At 27.8% G+C, this 22,679-nt stretch overlaps 3 protein-coding genes across 5 annotated transcripts in view; 1 reads left to right on the top strand and 2 right to left on the bottom strand.

Moving 5' to 3' along the window:
* The window catches only part of LOC114127329 (ABC transporter F family member 4-like), a 220,455-nt gene that overhangs the window by 69,198 nt on the left and 128,578 nt on the right, over positions 1-22,679 (bottom strand). The window lies entirely within an intron of this gene.
* LOC114127378 (S-methyl-5'-thioadenosine phosphorylase) lies at positions 64-1,954 on the bottom strand. The gene is made up of 6 exons (XM_027991602.2): positions 1,766-1,954; positions 1,549-1,694; positions 1,150-1,317; positions 843-1,086; positions 569-778; positions 64-189 (listed from the first exon to the last, which is right to left on the bottom strand). The coding sequence occupies exons 1-6, from the start codon at positions 1,781-1,783 to the stop codon at positions 157-159; spliced, it is 819 nt and encodes a 272-aa protein (XP_027847403.1). The 5' UTR covers positions 1,784-1,954; the 3' UTR covers positions 64-156.
* The window catches only part of LOC114127383 (disintegrin and metalloproteinase domain-containing protein 11), a 228,533-nt gene continuing 222,227 nt past the window's right edge, over positions 16,374-22,679 (top strand). For 2 of the 3 annotated variants that reach the window (XM_027991606.2, XM_027991607.2), the window contains exon 1: positions 16,374-17,053. In XM_027991606.2, the coding sequence (XP_027847407.2) occupies positions 16,948-17,053 (106 nt within the window). In that variant the 5' untranslated portion in view covers positions 16,374-16,947. The remainder of the gene's footprint in view (positions 17,054-22,679) is intronic. The other variant, XM_027991608.2, reaches the window with a different exon arrangement.

Here is a 22,679-nt window from a genome sequence, read left to right as displayed (position 1 = left end):
AGTTAAGTTTAGCATATGAACAAATTAGTATTTAAAATACTGCATAAAATATGGACACAGATATACAGTGTATTTAAGTTTTGTATTTAGAAACAATATTTTTACAAATATGAAATTAAAAATACTGTTTGGTGTCTTTGTTGTCATGTTTCATTTTCATTTACTCTGCACACTCTCTTGAATAAGATTCTGAAATGTATTAAAACAATAATTAGTATAATGATATACAATAAAACGAATGTTGTGAAACATGATGACATAAAAATAATAATGAAAGTCTAATTTTTTTTTAATGTTTCCTTACTTTATAAGTAATATAGTATAGGATTTAATATATTTTGAAATTGTGAATTAAGTACATAAAATGTACATGATATTTAAATAACATTGGTAAAACTTAACTTATTTGTATTATTTTTAATAATAATTTATAAAAATATTATAAGTAGTGATTTAATAATTTAAAAACAATTTTGCATATTTTAAATTGGACTGCTTTTGACTTAAGTAGCCATAAGATAGAATATACAAATGTCAAGAATCTATAATTTATTGTTAATTCTCTTACATTTAGTTCATCGATTTCGACATCCCAATTTTTTTCTGCTATTTTGGGCACAACTTCTATAAATAATTTTGTGATTTTTTTTACATTTTCTTGAAAAACTTTGACGACATTTGCAACATTGACTTTTTCTGTTGCTTCTCTCCAACAATCATAATCTGTGGCCATGGCTATTGTGGCATATAGCAAGCCTGCTTCTTTGGCCAGCACAACCTAAAATTATAATTATACATAATATGTAAGTATTGCAAATAGGTATAAAATTTTTACTAATTACCTCAGGAGCAAGTGTCATATTGACCAAATCAGCATTCCATGATCGGTATAAATTACTTTCAGCCTTTGTTGAGAATCTAGGTCCTTCAATAACTACAGCAGTACCAGTTTGGTGAACATGAATGCCCAGGCTTTGGGCAGTTTCAATAATAATATTCCGAGTAGTTGAACAAAACGCAGGTTCGACTGGTATATGTATAACTTTATCATCCTTATTGAACATAGTTAATTCACGTTTTTTGGTTCTAAAAATAAATATTTATAAAATAATACAATACAACTGGAATTATAAGAAATGAATGACTCACAAATCAATGAAAGAATCCAAAATGACTAAATCTCCAGGTTTAATTTCTTCTTTTAAAGAACCGGTTGCTGATGATGCAATAATATGTGTACATCCTAGATGTTTCAAAGCCCAAATATTGGCACGATAATTTACATTAGTGGGACTTATCGAATGATTACGTCCATGTCTATAACAAATAGTATCATATGTACCTACATGTATTTACTATATGAACAAGTTCTTATACAGATTGATATATATATATTTATATATACATATGTGGAAGCCCAGAGGACTCATACTCTTCAAGTGACTTTTTTTATTTAACTAAAATATTTAGGTTATTTAAGGCAGCTCCAATAGACATAACTGCATATATCAAAATATATTTCTAAAAATTATTAACAATGACAATAACCTGGCTAATAGCACACAATCGATACCGTTAAGTTTGCCGCTGAGAAGCAAGTCTGATGGTTCGCCATAAGGAGTGATCACTTTTTGTTCAGTCGCATCTTTAAATAAATCTGGATTGTCAAGTCCTGATCCGCCAATGATGCCTATCTAAATATTTGAAAAAGTTTTCAGAAAAAATGTCTTTGTATATATCTAATAATTAATCATAAAACATATACCTTCACGTTGTATTTCATATTTTCTCGATGAGCACTTATGTATGAATTACTGTAGTCTAGTGAATCGATTAATAAATTGAATAATCAACTGAAGAATAGTAAGATTCTTTCAATAAGTGGTTTTTAACTTTTTAAAATTCTAGATAACAAACTGTGATTTAGATTAATTCACAGTTTATTTAAATGGTAACATAAATTGATAACAAAATAATATTGAAAATTAAAATTACTATTGTGTTACTTAACAGTTAAATTTAATCTATTATGTTTTAGCACCGGTTCAAGTGATTCATACTCGATAATATTATGTACTTGATTATGCAATAATTAAAAAATAATGAATACTATACAAGATAAAATATTAGTTATTTACTATTTATTACAGTCTACGATTACTATTGTTTGACATCTGTAATCTGTAAGAAAAAATGTTAAATTATTTGGTAACAACATTATTACGAAACTACAATACTATATAATTTATTTTATAAAACAAAATCGGCAATTTTCTATAATTTTAATGTAACATTTATTTCTTAAATTCAAATATAACAACATACTATATAGGTACCTATATTCAGTGATTGGTTTTATACAAATAGGGTCATTTTCCCTTTTATTTCCAAAGAAATATTTTGTTATATGTAATATATGGGTAAAAAAATAGCTACAATAGCAGCTGAATAAGTACATTCCTATATTCTACTTTACTATATAACGTCTATATAAGAATTATATAATAGTATCTACTATCTAGTACAGGGGTATCCAAACTACGGCCCGCGGCCTCCATAAGATGGTAAATATATAGGATACGTGTAGATAGGTATCTAAAAATTTAAAAATTATAAGTGTTATATAATAAACTTTTAGCCCGCTAAGAGCATTTGATATTTTTTGTGGCCCTCGAATGAAAAAGTTTAGAGGCCCCTGATCTAGTACAACTATCTTTATTGGCTATACTCTATATTTCATAATTATTATTTTTCATTAATTAGGTTTTTGAATTTGGAGTGGATCATTGAGTCTAACCTAATATTATTTTGAGTATTTTTTATGGAATGATAAATACTTTTAAAATGCTAATTGTACACAGCTTAGGCCTTTTCCAATCACAATACCTAAAAAATTCCATACTATTGTAAGTGCGTAAAAAGGTGTTTTCAATAACTAAACATCTAAATATTTCGATTTACAATACAGTGTCTCTTAAAATCACATTTTTTCAATTACGGTTTTTTAAAATGATTATGTTGTAAGTAGGCACTTAAAAATGACTTAGGTAACTACCTATGTATTTAACAGTCAATTCTTTAACACGCTTGAACTAAAAACATTAAAGTTTTACGTTAAAAAAGTTTACAGCTGAAAAATATTGGCTATGGCCTATGACAAACATTGCTCAAGCACGTGTCTATTTAATAGACACATATAGATAGGAGAGTAGGTACGGGCGGTACGACTTACTATACAGACAAATTTTAGATTAAATACTTGGCTGGGAATTAATAGATATTTCAATATTTGCCAACATTGCTGTAAATATTTAATATACTAATAGATAGGACAAAGTTTATTTAATGACAGTAAGTTCAAAGATTAAACATTTTAATAATATAATGTTGGCAAAAGAATAAATTAAAAACGTACATTATTCATTTAATACAGTTTATATTCATCTGGTAAGAAAAAATAATTTAACTAAATTTACATACCAACCTACCTACAGGTACATTCTTAGAATCCAATGGTGGGGCCGGTACACTCATCACAAATTGTATGTTTAGATTAAATTTAAGTTGATATATTTAGCTATACCTATTAATATAGGTAATTGTGTTTTAATTATAAATAGGTAGGTTAACTGCCCAGTAGTTATTACTACCTTTCTATTTGCTATTTTCCTAATTTCAGTATTTGAATAAGGTATTAAATTTATTGGAAAAGTACTTACATATTATAAGCTGTATATGTCATATCTTATAACAGCGATTCCCAGACTGCGCACCGCGAGCACTTTCTAAAGGGCAACGCGGTCTACGCCTGCCTCGCGCCTTACGGCTCATAATAAATAATTTAAAATTTATAGAATTTTTTTTTGTTTTGTCTTTCATGTATTTCATGTATTCACAGCAGCGCACCGCGGCTGAATTTTGTTTAAAAAAAAGCTGCACCGCAGAAAAAAAATGTTTGGGAACCGCTGTCTCATATAAATATATAATATTAGGTAGTATTATATTAGCAGAAATATTTTAGAGGACGTCTCTGCATAACGTGTTGTCTTGGTCTTAAAAACGTATGCAGTATCAAATGTGTGTAATTTATTAATTATAAAATAATTACGTAATTTAAATGTTGTAAAAAATCCACGAGAAAGCATATAGATAATGTTCTTGATTTTATGTTAATAGGTCATTTCATTATCTAATATTAAAAACTATATAGGTATCAAAACTGAAACTATTGAATTCAGATTTTTTATTACTTGTGTGTATGTTTGTAAGACGGATATAACTATATAAGTGCTATAATACCTTACGCACGTGTAGCATCCATTTAATTATTATCATTATAATGTTTTTACTATATCATGATTTCATTTGTTTAGAGGTATTTACAGTCACTATAGTGCTGTATAAAATTAAACAATTCGAAATCATATAACCCATTATTTGAATTTAAAGTAGGTACCTATTATAGTTGTATAGCTAATAATGTAATATTATGTGTTGTTTTGATCTAAAGTCTTATTTCAGTTATATTTTTGTACAGACTGTCATTTAAATTTACTCAGGATTCTTATACGGGTAATCTTGAAGGATAAGTCCTTATTCTATAATTCTACACATAATATATTTTTCAATATACCTAGGTACTGTTAACAGTTATTTAATATTATACTACTTTTCAAGTTTTTCACGTCGTAATATAAAAAAATACAAAAAGCACAGACTAAAATCAATAAAATAATTGTTTACTGTATTGAAATTCGAAACCATAAAAATATATATGAAAAAAACAAATATAGTTGTTATTTATATATTATGTAATATGTATAATATGTAGGTAAGTATAACATACAAAATGTTCCTAGACCCAAATCATATATAAAAGATATTTTCTCGTGATTTTATTAAAAATATTTAATAATAAGTCTGCAAGGTAACGAAATATTATTTAAGAACTATTTTGGATTTCTTCATAAAATGTAAATAAAACATAATATTATAATATACAATTATTAGATTAAAGTATATCTATACAAAATGTTTATTAGTATAATATGATATGTATCATATTATTATTTTACTATTTAAAAATGTATGTTCTGTTTTCTCACTTAATTTTAATTTATTAAATATTAATAAGTACCTAGTATAAGAAAGTTATTAGTTACAGACTTGTATAGTTACAACCTCAATTTTTTTTATTATTAATTAAATAAGTTAAATTTTTAAATTTGAATAAAACGGTTAAGACTTATTTAATATATACTACAATTACACTCCTATATAGTAGTCGTGAAGTAGTCAAATAGACACGTGTTACGTGAATATTAGGTACATTGTTTTATTTTTACATTACCCAATTAAACTTTAAAAATTTTATAATCATGGGTTTGAAAGATATGAGGATATGAGCCATGGGGTTAATATTAGGTAATCCATTAACATTAAATGTAATATACAATATAAATAAAATTTATAAAAATAGTTCAAGTATAATAAACACTAGATCAAATATTACATATATTTTATAATTTCGTAAAAAATAATAATTAAGAAATAATAAAAATAAATGATATCAATAAAATATTATTATTATTTTAATAACTAATATAATTCTCATTTCCACTTTGAATTAGCAGCAGCTATATCAACATTTTTAAAAATGTATCCGTTAAATATAGTTAAACGGCGGGCTTCTTATTTGTAAAACTGAAGTTTGTAACTGTTAAAGCTAAAAGCTTTGTATTACTTAAGGAATATCCTGTATTCCTTGTAAGTAGTAAAAAAAATCTCAAGAATTTAAAGTAGGTACGGCATTTAAGTATATTTAAAAATTCCAAAAATCAGAATTAGAATACATTTTTTATTAATACATAAAATGTGGGGAAGGGTGAGTCAGCTTTTTGAATAATTCTATAAATATAATAACTATAATAACAATTATTATTGATGATGACATTTTTTTGCGAGTTAAGATAATTGATCAAAATGGAATAAGAGAAAAACTATGAATACTCATAGGTTAAAAATAGTTATTATCTATAATTTGATTTATAGATATTACAATGATGATCGATATTTTAAACGTAAGCTGTCAATATCTCATACTTTTCTTTATTTCGACTGTAAGCATTTTAACCTGTCGGCTTTTCGTACCACACCCGCGGGCAAATAGTGTAGATATATAGTGTACACATTTCTCACTTAGTTCGAAATTTGAAAAAAAACTGTTTATATTCGAACGCGGAACGAGGGCATTGAGACGGATGAGAAACGAACACGAATTTGAAACGATTTATCGAACGCATCACGAGTTGGTTGTCGGCGGATCGGATAGCATGGTGGTTTGCTCCATAATATTATTGATAGTTTGAAGGTTTTCTCAACTAGTTCTGCTTTTCACAGAATCTTTCAGCGTCCAATTGGAAACGCTGTCAATCGTTATACGCTCCAGAGCGTACAATAATGTACTGTTGTATATATGTCTGTCGAGTTTAAGAAAAATATATTTTTTATATTAAACAGTCATATAGGACAGGTATCGTAACTGTTGTTGTGGGGTGCCCATAGTTAAAGTGTATAATATTATACACTGTATATTGATAAAATAATATTGTATTAACGTCGTAATTTCAATTTTAAAACAAGCATATTATGTTGTCCGTTTATTCGTGCCATCACTCTCACCATTCATTAGGCCAGTTATAATACGATTAGATATAATTGGGGTATTTTAGACTATATAATGTAGTATAATATTATCTTATGATCCTATGCAATTTAATAATGACGCAGGTATATCGTATATTACTTATAGACTAGGTATATCTGCTATATATATTATTGGGATAGCCTGAAGCCCTATAGTATTATAACCAGTATTTTGGAAGATAACTTTTTTTTGTTTTTCCTAATTGTTGAATATAGGTAATATTATAGTAAGGGTGGTCGCTGTTAAAATTTAAATTACTTAAAGTACAATTTATGATAATTTTTTTATTAAATTTAAATTATATAATTATTTGCACATTTTACTGTAGTCATGAAGAATGTTGTTAACATTTGAATTTGAAACTCATATAAAAAAATTATGGTAATAAAAATTTGCTATTTTTAAATTAGTGTAAAGTATAAAAACAACTTATGATATTTTTCTGCAAAGTTTAGCATAGGTTACAACAAATATTAAAATAAGAAAATAATTACAACCATCATTAAAATATACATACATTCACGGCACTTCTCAAACTCTAAAACAAGTTTATATTGTAATGAGACACGCCTTAAATGGTATAAAATTGTTCTTAATGTTGAAAATATATGGGTTTTAAGTATACTTACAGATTCCAAAATCTAAATTTAAATAAATTTATTTCTATAACCATAAATGGCGACGGTTAACATGTTTGTAGAATCACTCTTGTAAATTAATCATTTTAACTTAATGATTATTTAATTTAAATAATTTTTGTGTGGAACTATATTAATCTGTGTGTATTTTGAACTGCTGTCACTGCGTTTTATTAAAAATTAAAGAACCGGCAATGCTTGAACAGAAATATTAAATTAAATTATATATCGATAAAATATACCAATCACTTCTGACTATTTCATATATCATAATACTAAGAACTTTCCAAAAAAATAAAATATTTGTAATTAAAATTTCATTACTAAAAATAGCTTTAATGAAGTTTTATAAACTATTGGTATCAACGCAGTGTGATACATGGAATAAAAAAATAAATAAATAGATATTTCAATATAATTGATATACCTTATTCTCTTTTTCATGAATATTATAATAATAAAATGTTGTGGGAGGGTATGAAGATCCTGTATGCGCATAGGTATTTTGTTTTCTTATTGTAAATTAAAATAAATATAACTGTAGATAGATATTTTTCTATGAATATTTCTAGTTATCAGTCATACAGATCAAATAAATAATATAATTTTTTACTATTAAGAAAAACTTCTTCTCAAGAGTCTATTGTTAATATCTCACGAAAATATGTCATTCTAGAATCAACATTTGATTTTTGCTCAAAACATGCCACTTTTTACCAACTACACAGAATTTTTGATCTTATTGCTACTTCTCTCGACACGAAAAAATACTGTTCGGCTGTATTCTTGACGTTCCGTAATCATTTGAATCAGTCTGGCACATAAGCTTACAATACAAGTTAAAAAAAATATTTCCCGCTCCTTATTACCTTTTACTTAAATCTTAAATTCACAAATAATTGTTTACAAAACAGGTCTTTCAAAGTCAAACTTGATGATCACGACGATCATGATATACTTGCCGGTATCTCGCAAGGAAGTGACATTACTCCCTAGCTTCTTATACAATTATTTATTTATTTATTTATTTTTTTTATTGTTCATTGAAACGTCCTCAAGGTCTTAGTCAATGCTTATTACATGTAAATAGTAGGGAGATCATGTGATCTATTTATCTAGGTATATATTTCTATACATATGATACTACCCTCCTTCTCCAAGAGGAGATGTGTGCGGTCTTCACTCCCAGTGGAGTGGGACCTAGAATAGTCTGTGATAGTTATACATCACCTTTACAGATGATATACCTGTCACCGAAAATACTCTTATCGAAACTTACACTGATGATATTGATATTGGTTAGTATGATGGCATACTAACTATACATCCCGATCCACTCATTTGCGGTCACCGTCTTAAAAATTATTTTAACATGCTATCTCATTGATGTAATACCGCGAGAAAAAAATTAATTAACTGAAATCTAATCACACTGCATTTACTCTTTGACCAAAAGACTGCCCTGAAATTACATTTAAAAACTCCGTAATTCCCCATTCAAGGGAAGAAAAATACCTTAGTTAATTATTTGACAGGAAATTCACCCGAGGACTTTATCTTCAAAGCAAAATAAAATAACTTAACACTAGCTAAACCTAATGAGACCACTCATTAAGTTCAACATGAATATCTCAAATTGTTTACTTTCATAAGTTTTTAAAAGTTTCCTTCAACCAATCTGGACATATCCCATTCCCATATGCTATTGTATTCTGGGGTATTACAGAAGTTTCAAATCTTAGAAATATATACAAAATTTCCAATCAATTTGTCTCTGTATGTACAAAATTCTTCAAAAAACAAAATCATCAATATTTGAGAATTATGTTATAGTTTAAAATTAATAAAATAAAAGGCGGGCAAGTGGGATTAAATAACTCTACTGTATAATAGTAGGTGTAACTAAGTAGTGAGTAACTATAATGGATATGTTAAATATGAATTTAATGATATATCATTGTATACGAAAAACTATTTTAAGTAGATACCATCAGTCAGCCTATATCACCAAGTACATTTTATGATAATATTGTTATTAAAGTAATTAATTTTACTATTAGTATTATGAATATTGATTTATTTTTTGGAAAAAATATTAAATTTATTATATTATATTATTGATATTAACTTTTGAGTCAATAGCACAATACAGTAAAAAAATGTAAAAAGGTCTATAGTATAAATAGGTAATATTATAAAATTAATAAACATATTTTAAAAATGTCTCTGCGTAAAATAAAATTCATAATATATGTTAAGGTTTGAAGTCTCCGCGAATAATGTTTTTAAATAACTTATAACAAAATAACGAATATTGTTATTCATCGTTTAAATATTTAGGTAATTATGTCTAACATTGAATTTTAAATGTCTATAAAAAATAATTATGTTTATATATTTTTAGTTCTGATATCAATTACTTATGAGGAATATCGTAGTTATAAAAACTTAAGATTTATAAATTTTTTTCTACAAAATACTTGTGGTTTATAAATGTTAGTAATTTTAACGAAATTTGAAAAAATTTGATTAAAAATGGTGCCTAAGTAATTTTAATATTTTTATACAGATATAAGAAGATCTTATTGGAGACTTAAAATCAATTTTCAAGAATTCTGACCCAGTTCATAATTTTTTATTGACATTTGTAAAAGGAAAATTCTTAAAACAATAGAATATTTAAAAAACGGTAAAAATATTTTGAAAATCATACTATGTATGTATAAGATGATAATATATAAACTTTTGGTCAAATTTAATCCGAAGGAACCAATAAAGAAATCCGAATTAAAAAAATTCAAATTATGAAAGTTTGACTTTTTTTAAGTTGTAAGCTCTTAGAAGGCATAAAACAATAATCATACAAGTTTTTTACAAATGAAATGTTTTATTATTTAAATTTTAAAGTACTAAAGTAAAAAATTGGACAAGTTTATACTCAAATCTGTGCTGTATACATTAATTCATTAAATAATTAAAGTTAACAAAGTATTTAGAAATGACTGATTGCTTTGTAGAATTGATTTTGTTAAGGTTCAGAAAGTCTTCTTGTACATTTATAGAATTAAAAACATTTTCACTTCCATTGTTTTGTTCTTCAACATACCTTCGAAATTCAGACAAATATTGAAGGGCGTCTGACGTTATAGGGGTTAGGCGTTCTTCGAATTCATCTTGCTCTTCTTCTAAACCCAACAATACGGTATTATTTTTGTTTTTACTTCTGTTAAAATGTCTTGCTTAGAAATTTCTCCACAGACTGCTATTTGTTATTGATAGAAGCACTGTGACAACAGAGGTACAAAATTGCAACAACATACCGACACAGACTGATGTTTATTACTGACTTTTTCACATTATTATCCATCGAGTGGATGAGTATAGATAGGGAGTTAGTAAGTTCCCACACGAAATATAGCAGGTAAGCGGGTACATATGTAAGTTCCCTCACGAAAAAAAATACATCCGTACGTAAGTTCCCACACGGAAAAAAGTACACCCGTACGTAAGTTTTTATCATCATCATCCTAATATATTTAAAATAATAGAAGTTTTAAAAATGTTTCAAACAAATACATATATAAAGATGAGAACATCAAATTTAAATAGACCTCAAAAAATAAGTAAAAAAACAGAAGAAAAACAAAACTATATAAATAATAAAATATCAGATTATAACTCAAAAAAAAAATGATACAGTATGACTATGTGAAGTGTTTGAGCTTGCGCAATAAACCAAATAAAATTTGATTTTTTCTATTATTATTTTTATTTTATACATAATAAATATTATACACATTATATTATTAATTTTTATTATATATTATACGGACTAGATTCAATTAAAAATTGAATTGGACTTTTTTTTATGCAATACAAAAACAAAACAAATTTTAACCACACCAACTACGTTTAAGTTGTCAGTCCTAAGTCTGAATAAAGTGGGAAGGAAGTTTGTGTTTGACAAGGCTGAGCATTAACGAATTAAAAGTTAAAATTATAAACAATTTATATAACAATATTCTGTGTCTGAAATTTTTTATTTTGAAAATTAGAAAATGTTAACTTTAAATTAAGTTAAGTTACTTTTCTTTGCCTAGCCTTGGTGTTTGGTATAATTTTTTTTCATGTGGGAACTTACGAACAAGTGTAATTTTTTTCGTGTGGGAACTTACGTACGCATATCCAGGGGTAATTTTTACCTGCTATATCTCGTGTGGGAACTTACATTCGCCCTATAGATAGACATCAGAAAATTCGCGGAAGGTGAGAGTATACCGAAAATATGAATTCTCAGAAGGTGGTAGCACACCCGTAATTTTTAACATGTGTCCAAAGTCTAAACAGTAAGACATTACCTAGGGTAGGGGTATTGGACGAATCTTGGAAGGCAACCTCCATTTGTAGTATAGTATTTTATATAATTTTACTTTTATTATTGATGCAATAACTTCAAATTAAGGAAGTTTAACTTTAAATTATCTATGATTTGTTGTCACTGATAATATAATATATTGATCAAAGGACTAACTTAAAACTTTATTTTAAAGGCATTTTTGAATTATTATTTATTTTTGGATTACAACAAAATAATAAAAATTGTTTGAGGAGAAATAGTAATTTTATATGTGAAAAATGTAATATCGTAAATATTTAGGCGCTCATAAAAAATAATTTGACTTTTTATTAAATATTTATTTTTTACAGGTCACAAAATTAATTAAGAACCTTTAATTTTCAAATACAAAATTCGCTAATTTTTGTGATTTTGATGAAATTTGTTAAAATTCCTATTTCAAATGTTTATAGAAATTTTTAGTGAATTAATGATCAATTTTTTTTTTATATCTGTTTACTGTTAAAATGTATATATAATTTTTTTAAACTCAAAATATTATAAGTATAAAAGTATACACTTTGTGAATATTGTAGGCTATAACTTAAGCTAATGATTTCCGGGAAAAACTTTTGGCGCCATAATTTTTAAGATATGGAAATACATAGATTTCTAAAAAAAAAAATCCGAAATTTTGAGATGTTGCTTAACTAGATTTATATCAGTATATTTTTTGTTATACAGATTTGAAGTTCTAATTTGAACGAAATTAGATAGTTATTTAAACAATATCGATTTTAGTTATTTTTTGTAATTCAGATTTTTATATAGGTACATTGTATATATTATTATATTTTATATTTTTATTTACATATTTCAAAATATTTCAAAATTTTATGTTATTGCCAATTTTTACCACGAACCTTTTCATACCGTATTACGGTAATTCGGTATTAACTCAAAACTCTAAAGTGAATAACAATAATATTATAATATGATATAAATATAAAATATTATTATAAAAATTAAATACTAATAATATAATGGATGCATTGTTTTCAGCAAAAATATAATTCAACTTATTGTATTAGTAATAGTAAAATAAATTACTATAATAACAATATAAATATGATATCATATGATAAACTTAGTAATATAGGCTGACCTTCCTCGCTCAGAAACGTTATCATTTACAATGATTTATCATCATTGAATTACATTTTATCACATATATTATAATTTACAGTGGCTTACTCAATGACGAGGTTTGCTCGGCAGCAAAGCGCTTACATACTTCTCTCTCTTTTTTTTTTAATTTGAATGATTATAGGTTTAAAATATCTTGGAAGTTGATGTCATCAACTTTTCATTGGACTTTAAATATAATAACTCATAAAATACATATATATTTTTATAAAAAATTAAAAACATTATGGATTTTATTTGATTAACAAAATATATTTTTTATTTAAATGAGTTTTTATGATCTCATTTCATTTTGATTAAATTCTGAAAATATTGTTATCCTTTTTTTTTGTTTTGTAAATTAGAAACAGAATAAATAAATGTTACTTTACTTTTCAAATTAATTTGTGAAAATAATCATCAAAATGTAAAATATCTTGGTACTAATTAGGTATAAGATAATAATTGTATAAATGCAATTCCAAATATTATTAATTGTCATTCACTTTTAAAATATACATTTGTTTCCCGGAAATCTTTGTGATTTATGAGTTCCTGTAATTACAATCATATTTACTTTTCTAATGTGTTTTTGATTAAATCCCTATTTAAATTACTCCATCTAAAATTATAAACATTTTGATGACTGTTTTATAAATATATGTATTTCTGACACAAATATTATAACATTTTTGTGGATTTGAAGTAATTATGTGGCTGAAATTATTGAAGTGAATATATTATGTAAATTATGCTAGAATTGAAAAAACAAAGTTTAGTTTAAGTTTTGAATTTTAAACTATAATTAAAAATATTAGGTGCTTAGTATTTAATTATTTTTGTTCATATAAAATTATTTTGAACTTAAATATTTTTGGTATTAGTTTCCAATTTCCATTAAATAACATGAACAAACATAATATTTATATTTTGTTAGTTTCTTTATAATTCATAAAGCATACATAATAATAATTTGTGTGATATGGTTAATTTTTTTGGTGATACATGAATAATATAAATATAAAATAATATTATATACTTTTGATTTTTTCGCGATCGCGTTAAATTCTAAAGTAAACATTTTTTTATAAACATCCAATTAAAACTTTAATTCTTTTATCATTTTGTTTTTACAAAATAAACAGTTTCATATTTTTATCTGTTTTGGCTTTTTATGTGTTCATTAATTGAAATTTAATTTTTCCCTCTACGTCCCCAGGCACGAGTTTGATTAAAAAATATTATATTTTTTTAGTTTTCTACTCATGTTGGTGTTGCTCTAACTAATATTTTCGTTCCATAATATATTTTTATATTTTTCAAATTGTAATTAATTTTAAATTTAACTTATTATATTTTTAACTATTTCCTTGCACTAAACACAAAAATTATATAATTCATTCAAGTTATTTTTAATAAAAAATATATATATCCAAAATATTGTATTATTATTATTATTTATTATTTTATTAACACTAACAAAAACTTAACATGATTAATAAACATTTTTTTAAACTAAGAAGAATATTAATATTAATAAAAATAAAAATTATACTTCTATGATAAATAAATAAAATTTATAGAAACAATGCTAATAATTATTATTAATAAATAATAATATTTGTTAGTATCACGGCGTTTTGGTTAGGCTATTTTGCTACATCAATGTCTAGGATTCAAGTTTCCGGTTTCATCAGCTAATTAGTCATCATTATTATATAATATTTTGATTTTTTTAAGAATTAAAATACTTCATAAAGGCGATAAAAGCGAGTGAAAATTATGGCATTTTTAATTCGTCCAATTCATCTTGGCCATCGGCTTACGTCATAAATAATTACGATAGCTTTTTTCTATTTAATATGGTTGTCGGACCTCTGATTTTTAAAAATTGTAACGGTCGCCGATGACCTAGATGAATTGGACGAGTTATGTCATAATTTAATTATTTAAAGCTATTTTTGGTCAAAATATCGATAATTAGCAATAATATTATTTTAGTTTTTTAAAATCGTAATTCAATTAAAGATCTATAAAAAAATATTGTATTTTCAAAAAGCTCTCATTAAAATATACGCAGTACTTTTATATTATTTATTTGATCATTAATTCGTATTTATATTACATGCGTTACTACATAAAATCTATTTCGGCTGTTCTTTTAATGGATTCACGTCGTTTGCAGTTGCTATGACGGATTGCACTTTTACAGTATTACCACCAATTGTTCGATACCTAACAACTTCTATATACATCACATTTCATTATAGTTATTTAATTAGGATTAAAAAAACAATGTTTTCGACAAACTACGAATGAAGAAATTTATATAAATATCGTAAGCGGGTATTTTTCTTATGGCGTTATAAACTATATTTTCCATATGTCAGTGAGTATGTGGACAGTACGCGGCGCTTACTTCTACCGAAGTATCAAACATAGAATTCAACTGTTCGGTGATTATATTATGTGTGACAGCAAACGATTGCGTTAGGGTGAAACGATCGAGGAAATCGTACAAAATTCGCGCCGTCCGTTCTTTAATTGAAACTAAAACGGTTTTGTATTTTAAAAATGATTTTTTCCTATTATCGCGGTCAAACATTTTCCCAACTGATACACACACACACACACATAATAATATAACAGTGGTGGTGAAAGGGAAAAGTGGTATTGTCTCGTAATATACATGTGTATAATATATGTAAGTGAAAAACTGGGAGCAGCGAGATGCGGGTGGGCACCACTCTACGCCATTACCCACCCGCCGCCGACACACTAGCCCGACCGTTTCCTCCTCGTCCACCAGCACAACCAGCACGACCATATAATAACCACTGACACCATCGACCACCTCCAGCATCAACCTCCACACACACACTGCACACACGTCGGTCGCCACACCATCGCGACAAGTATCATTGTCGCGATCGTATATGTGCGGCGGTGGCGATATATACCATTGTTATGCGAAAACACCGATTGGCTACGCGGTGGCATTCACCACACCGTCGCTGCAGCACTGCGGAAGAGTGGATGAGAGAGAGAGAGAGAGAGAGAGCTATAGCGAGACGGAGATAGGTAACGGCAGTGGACGCGTACACAAGCGGCGGCGGGAGGGGGGGGGAGAAATGATCGGAGTGGGCGGCGGACGGGAGCGACGGACGGCAGAGCGTATATATACAGTGAAACGCCGCCACGAGTACACGAGTTATTATAGGCGGGAGAGGAACTGAAATAGGTCGAGTGCGAATAAAGGCGAACGGGCGGCGGCGGCGGCGGCGGGCGGGCGGCTGTGGCGGCCGGCGATCACATCTCGTCGCGGAGCCAGGTGTACGGCGGCGGCGGGCTGACGGGGGGGCCCGGCGGACGGGCGGACGGGTCGCGCGGCAATGACGCACACGCCTGCCGCCGGGCCCGAGATGGTGCTGCGTCCCGGCGGCGAAACGCGGCGGTTATCCCTAGGCGCCCGGGCAGCGCGCATGACCGAAAAGCGCCGGTGAACGGCTGCCCGCGCCACCGTGCCCCGTAACGCGGAACCTTGCACACACAGATCGGCGAACTGTACGCTGTGCGACTGTTGTCCCGAGACCGCCCCCCGGTTTCTCGCGCATAGGGTTTCGATCTAATATCGTTTTCGCGTAATAAATAATTATTAGAAAAAAAAAATAATAAAAAAAAATAAATAAATAAAAAATCACTTAACCTTCTCACTCACACACACACACTCGCACGCACTCACTCACTTACAAATACACGCACACACACACGCACACATGCACAAACGTCGCTTTTGACGCCGCGTCGTTCGCGTCGTAATAATATAATTTTTATAATTATTTACAATAATCATCGATAATATTGTATAATCGTTACTCGTCGCGCGAATCGGTCGTTTTCATTTTGTGGGGGTCGTGGTGCCCGCCGGGGGGGTGCGCGAGTCGATCGCACGCGCGATGGTACGACGGATGTGGTGCGAGTGCCGAAGCGTATGATAAGAAACCGGCTTCGTGGAGGGATCTCGACGCCGCGTGACAACGTGAACGATGGTGGTCGGTGGTCATGTGCGCTGCAAATGAGCCATGCTGTCGTTGTACGTGCGGCTGGGTGTCCTGCTGTTGTGCGCCACGACCGTGCTGCCGGCCGGCCGAGCTGCCACGTCGTCCTCAAACGTCCACAACAAACGAGGTTTGTGTTTCCTGTATAATATGATATAGTATATCGAACTTACGGCTTAAGAGCACGTCATATCGTCCGTCCCCGACCGGCAGGTCGAATCGACACGAGGCTGTCGATTCGGTATTCTGGGTGCTAGTGTTAGAGGTCCCCCCCGTTTCTCGTAGGTTTTCAAAAAAAAAAAAACTGTTCTATTGAACAGAGCAACGTTGGTGTTGTATAAATGTTATAGGCAGTTGTAGTATCGTGATTAGAAATTTTCCTCACGCGGGAATTACATTTTTTGTATAGTAGAAAACTGTAAACGCTATCACTTCCAAAATAAAACTTACTTTTTTGAAAACATATTATTTAGTCTCCAAATTAAGATTTACACACCAGTCCGGTAGTGTGTATTCGCTGCACTGCAGATTATATCTTAACGTCACGTCGTCATGTGTATAGGTAATGTAGGTACAGTTAAATTAATATATAATAATATGTAACTAGCCGTAATTACCCGACTATGCGACCGGCTTGAAGTTAATCTCTTTAACTGTAGTTTTCCGTTTTGTTTATAATACATATGATATAAAGCAAACACAACAATTAAAATGATTTATTTTATGATTTTTCACTTCTTAATTGTGGACATAATATTTTGATATAGCGTAAATCTAATACCGTTAAAAACGGTATTCGTCTTTATGTGTTTATACCAAATTATCATATATATGTCTAAAATTACAAATCATAAATGTAATCGATGTACTTAGGTATGTTCATAAGTATTTGATTTTAATATTTGTTTTTTTCCTTAAATATATTTTTAATCATTTTTTATACTATAGTTTTATTAATTATAATATTAATATATAATAATATGTAGTCAATGGAAATCATTTAATTAACCAGAAAATATTAAAATTTTTCATATTTTAAAACTAAATTTATGTGTGAGTCACCCTGTAACAAGTTACAGGTATAAAGTTTTGATAACACCCTATATAAGAGTTGAAGAAATAAACACTCTACGAGTCTCGAGGAATCAATTGTTATAACTTTAATTGAAAACGTCAAACAGTTTTTGAGTTTATAGTGGACTGACGAAGAAACATTCATTTATATATAATATACTTAGGTTAAGCATAAATAATTATGAATTATTGTAGAATATGAATAATCATAGTAGTAAATACAAATTTACTAGTTCTGGCATCGTGTGTATATTAATTACATTATCATTATTATTATATTAATATCATACCGTTTCACTGCTAAAGAGACTTAAATATCCGTCTGTATATTTCGTGAAAGTGTAATTGCTTAAATTCCACAGATCACGACTAATGAGATCTACGTTATCGCACGATATCGTTTTGGTGGTATCACGTTATTGTAAGGTTGTTTATCCGTTGTCAGATTGATTAAATCGAGTTCAAAAGCTTTATCCAATGCTATATAAATATATTATTTCATTTATTTGCTTTTTTAAAAATTGATTTAATTTAACCCGAATTGCTAGAAACCAGATCTATGATTTGTGAGCTGCGGTATAATGAAATTGTTCTATGTTCTATCCACTTATTTTTAAAACAAATTTTTGTTTTTACAAATGGCAGAACTACATAACATTTTAGGTTTGTTTTATTGTAAGCGTTATGATAGTCAAACAGAAATAACGTTATCCTATATATGGAGGAAAAATTTGGTAACTTATTATTATTTATTTCCGACAAAACGGGTTAGCTCACTATGACATGGTAATATAATAGAAGTAATAACCAGAATTGGAAATTATTATGTCTATACAGATTGTAAAAAACACATGAAACAATACAAATTGTTCGTACTAGCATTTATTAATTTCACAATAATAACTAATTGGCGTGGGGCCAAGTAAATAACTCTGAAAATGTATTAAATATTATTATTAAATCATCATGTTTGTACAAAAAATAATTTATTTAAATTTTTTCTTAAAAATTTAATGTATGATGTTCTTAAAATGAATACGATGATAGTTGTAATCAATTAGTGGTGAGTTGAATAAAACAGTTGATCCAGTAATTTATAATTTAAATGGATACTGCCATATTGACTACAACCCAACTAGGTATCCAATGTTGCATTTAAAGGAAGTGAAATAGATATTATGCTCCTAATTAGAGCTAATAGATCATTGTTAATTACTGGACTAAATAACAGTTTTAAAACAATAGCGTTCTATAGTATTGTCTTTTAATTTATTATTTTGAAACATGCAATTTATTATTTAATTATTCAATATCTTAAAAATATATAAGAAATAATTTAAACGATATAATGAAATTGTAAAATTTAATTATACAAGTCTATGAAAATACCTTATTTTTTGTACACCATTAAATATATTAAAAAAATATATACATATACCTATATATTATTTATTGAAACAAAATGGATTTACATTCGCCTTTCAAAAACAATAAACCATTAAATATTGGTTCATAAAACGAACATGACAACAATACAAATATACAATTAATATACTTGTTATTTAATTGGGCTTGGTTTTACATAAAATCTGATCAATACTAATTATACATGTGGTAGCTAATGGAGCTATAGTGCATTTTTTTTTACAAAAGGATAATGTTTAAAAAATTATGCCTGGTTGATTGAAAATATTATTTTAGCGGTACTTACTTTAAACGATAAATTCGTTGACTATATCTTTAACATTTTTAAATGTTAGGAATAAATTTCGAAAAAATGAAAATTAACATGTTAAGATAATAATCAAAATTATTACTCAACTATGCTCAAGTTGTTAGTTATTATTTTTTTATATAAAATTATGAAAGTGGATTATTCATATTTATAACTGATTATCTATACGCTTATAAGAGTACATAATTGTTGTATGTCATGCATAATGTATTCAATTTTGATTAGTATAATTTAAGTTACATAATAACGTATGGCAATCATTTGTTATAATCAATGTAGTTTATATCATATTATTATTAATGTATCATATTGTGTGTTAAATTATGCATATTATATTACATTGTATTATTTTTTAGTCTATACAAATTCCATAAAATATTTAAAATATTAAAGTACTTTTGAATTGTTATATCCCTGATATACTTCCTTTCTATTTTTCACTTAACTTTATTTGTTTGGTTATTGAATATTTAATAATGCCGTTTCATTACAGTTAAGCTCCGAGTTTTATTAACCTAAATTATTCCTCAGTAAACGTTAACACAGTAAACTGTTAACTTTTAAGTCAATTAATGCTGAATTAAAATCATATTTGTTTTTATTTTTTATTGATCGTAAGTTCAAGTATTAAAAATATGCAAGAGGTATTATAAAAGCTTAAAGACACATATAAAAATTTAAAACTTTATAAGCATTAAAATTATTAATAGATTTTTGCTATCTAAAAAGAATACACCGGGGAAAAAGAAGTAATATCTCAAGTGGTATTTTTTGTGAATACAATAAAATCCCAATGGAATAACATTTCGTTGCGCAATCGGAGAAACGGTGTGCTCGTAGGAGACGTTTTGTTTTGGAGAAAGGGCTCCGGTTGTGGTACCCAGAAAAGCTCTCGTGGCGAATTCTTGTGTCCGAAACGCTAATGGAACGCTAATGGAAAACATAATCCTATATTTCAACCCCTCCTCTTGGTCTTCAAACAAATCCACTAAACCTAGTTCATTAAACCTATAGAAACCTGCCCTCTATTTTATATCTAAATAGTGCCTAAATGAGAAAATATTTTTGAAAAATAATTTTCGGCTACCAAATAATATCGTAAAACGTAATTTAAGACTTGAGGAGTTTAAACTGCAATGTTTGAACTAGGGAAACATTTAATATTATTAAATGTTTATGCCTGTAACAGTTTAACATACTATTATTAATAATTTAGAAACTATTCTGTATGATGAAAAAATATTTATTGATGTTTGTGTATTTAATATTTTATGTAAAAATTGATTGCTATTTGTAAAATAAGCTAATGAATGATTATTCATGGGGACATTTATATTGTCAAATTAAACTAAATAGGTTATTAACTAACTAAATATTGTATAATTGTATAAAATCACAATAAAATGAAAAGAAAACATTATATATTTTATTACATTCACTACATTCAAATAACATTGGTTTGGTTAGTAATTAATAAATATAAAAAAAATGTACATATTTAATAAATTAAGAATCGCATAAGTGAAATGCAATTTTGTGAAAGTAGATAGCAGAAAATTATGCTGATGGTTAAGTAGCGAAAAAGACAATTAAATATTATTACACCAATAAATGTATTTTATAAGGATTATTTTTATGTTCTCTTTTAGTTAAATATTTATAAAAAACTAATATTTGCAATGCTAACTTTGTATACCTAGGTACCCGAAATAAAATTAAAAAATATTATTTTTTCGGAGAATACCCATGAGAATACTTACAAAACACCTGTATTTAGTGGTTTAAATATGAGTAGAGGGGTTTAAGTGGTTTGCTTATGATAAAAAAAAAATAGTAATAGTAGGTATACAGTATACTATTAATATTAACTTATAATTTATGTTTTATATAATATGTTTAACTCAACCCCTTCGTAAAATATGTTATAAATGTATTTTTTTAAAGTAGTTTTAGAAATATTTAAGTGTAAAAGAATATCTAAATAATAAAATTGTTTTATGAAATTAAAATTAATATTGGTTGATTGTTATAAAATGTATACCTACTTTGGACATTTATTTTTTATCAGCATTAATCGAGTTACTCAATATAAATCATATTTTTAATTGTAAAAAGTAATTGTTAATAATAAAAACTTATAAATATAATATTTTTAGCATCTATTGTATATTATGTATTTAAATATTTGAAAATATATTTTATAAAGTATTTACGCTTTGAATTAAAAATGTTAATAAGACTTTTAAATTTTAAAATAATTAAAATATTTTATTCATTGCAAGTACTTATTTGTAATTAATTGATTGCATTTATAAATGTATTTAATTATTTAAATTATAATACATAGTAACTTTTAAACTATTTGCTAATTATAATAATAGGATTTGAGATGTTGTTCATACTTCATTTATATTTTGTCATAGAATATAAAGTGTAATAAAATAAATTTATCTCGAGTATTATTATTGTTGTATAAATTAATCATTTGTATTTTTAAAGAAGTTTTATTATAATTGTCATAGAGCTTAAACATAACCAATGAATTCTGAGCTTTCACCTCTCCAATAGTAATAGTATGATTAGAAAATACTCAGTACTGTAGATATGAATATTATATAGATATAGTGTCATTTTTAATCAACGAACTATTGTGCTCGTTGAAGATGTAATAATATACAATGCTCTGGATCGGTGCGGTCGAACGTCGAGAAAGTCTATTATCATCACGAGACGTGTTTGCGGTCCCATCGGGCTCAGCTCTTGTTCGAATTTGAATAGTTTCTACAAGACAATACAAACTTGTCTTGTACTGGTTACTGGTAGTAGTGACTTGTGGTGGTAAGTACGGATGGCGGCGGGCGTGGAAGTTGTCGGTACCATTCATAACTTGCACCTCTAAGCGTAACAGGCGCCCCCTTCCCTAGTTCAGAAGTAATTTATTCGGTCT

This window comes from Aphis gossypii, chromosome 2, assembly GCF_020184175.1.
Source record: "Aphis gossypii isolate Hap1 chromosome 2, ASM2018417v2, whole genome shotgun sequence".
Lineage (NCBI taxonomy): Eukaryota > Metazoa > Arthropoda > Insecta > Hemiptera > Aphididae > Aphis > Aphis gossypii.
The sequence above is the reverse complement of the archived record's forward strand: the minus strand, read 5'-3'. Positions and strand labels throughout refer to the sequence as shown.